This window comes from Echinococcus granulosus (assembly GCF_000524195.1).
Source record: "Echinococcus granulosus chromosome Unknown EG_S00224, whole genome shotgun sequence".
Taxonomy (NCBI): Eukaryota; Metazoa; Platyhelminthes; class Cestoda; order Cyclophyllidea; family Taeniidae; genus Echinococcus; species Echinococcus granulosus.
In genome coordinates, this window is record NW_020170604.1 from 32,202 (window position 1) to 33,466 (window position 1,265).

The 1,265-nt window shown below is 39.7% G+C and overlaps 1 protein-coding gene across 1 annotated transcript in view; it reads left to right on the top strand. All coding sequences in view use genetic code 11, as the record gives it.

Annotated features, from left to right (window-relative positions):
* The window catches only part of EGR_10477 (hypothetical protein), a gene marked incomplete at both ends in the record, with an annotated part of 7,183 nt that extends 6,872 nt beyond the window's left edge, over positions 1-311 (top strand). The window contains one exon of the mRNA XM_024499726.1: positions 117-311. Within this exon, the coding sequence (XP_024345855.1) occupies positions 117-311 (195 nt within the window). The remainder of the gene's footprint in view (positions 1-116) is intronic.
* Between the last annotated feature and the right edge of the window lie 954 nt (positions 312-1,265).

Consider the following 1,265-nt stretch of genomic DNA (forward strand, 5'->3'; position numbering starts at 1 on the left):
GGTTATCTGTTCAATTTCAGCATATCGCAGCTATGTGTTGGCCAGTGAAGAGGAACTGAATAAAAGTCCTACTCCCTACAACTCTCAAATATATTCATTTAAATTAAGACTTCAAGGAAATTGCAGGATTTGATACTAGAAAGGTAAGAATCCAAAATTTATGGAAATTGAAAATCGGCACAGGAATGTGTGATGGAGAACTCAGATATTTCAAGCAAATAAGATTTCTCTTCCATATATATATTATTCGCATTCTTTTAAGGACATTCAAGCATAAGGAGTCAATAAGTGCAACACTTAAATCTGTTTAAGACATTAATAGCGCGATGAGTACGCAACAGAGTTTTTTTACAAGCTTTAGCAATTCTGGCAATGTAGTAATAGTTTCGGCATTCACCTCTTCCACCTGATTAGGTAGGAGCATTCATTTCTCCATTCGCGCAGCTATACGTCGATGATATCCTTGAGTGCAATGTACTTCAGTGACACGTTCTCCCTGTCCTTCTTTATTAGTCCAGTCAGTTTGGTTCTTCTATCATTCTCCTCATGCGCGCTTTGTCTTTCCAAACGATCACATCCCCACTTCTTCTCTCTCCATCTTCTTTGCTTTCTTTACCTAACCCTACTTCAATCCATTCTCGATGCCACTTCTCGTCATCAACTCATCATTCTACCTACCTACCTACTCTGCATACATATATATAAACTACTAATTTGCTCAAAGAAGGATTGCGTTTTTCTTTGCGTTAAGCGTGTCCTATGTATCTCAAACAGTGGAATGCACGGTTTACTGCCATTTTTCACTCCTGGTTTGTCGCTCTCCTCTATTACCTCCTCACTGCTAACCCCTCAATCCTTATTTCATGGCTCAAGGACGCATCTGCAGGGCAAATGTCTCAATTCCTCATGTACTGCACGAAGAATACGGCTTCCATACTGTAATTGCTAGAGGTGAGAGGTGGGACATGAGATGAGGTGAAGTCGATTAGAAAGAGATGAGATGGGACTGCTTTTACTTTAGGTCAAACAGGAAGTACGATTCATTGCAAGCCCTGAACTATAACTAACGGTGTATTTGTGGAGTTGAGGAAAGGCTGAGATTCTGCTTCTTCCTCTGCTTTCAATTTCACTTACGACCCTGACAATTAATATGCTTGCAATTCGGCTTCTGACATGTTCAGGTCTACAAATCAGATAAGTTTTAAATTATTGTCATGGCAAGAAAGCGTTAATGGTGGAGATAAAAAAGGCCAAAATGATGGAGA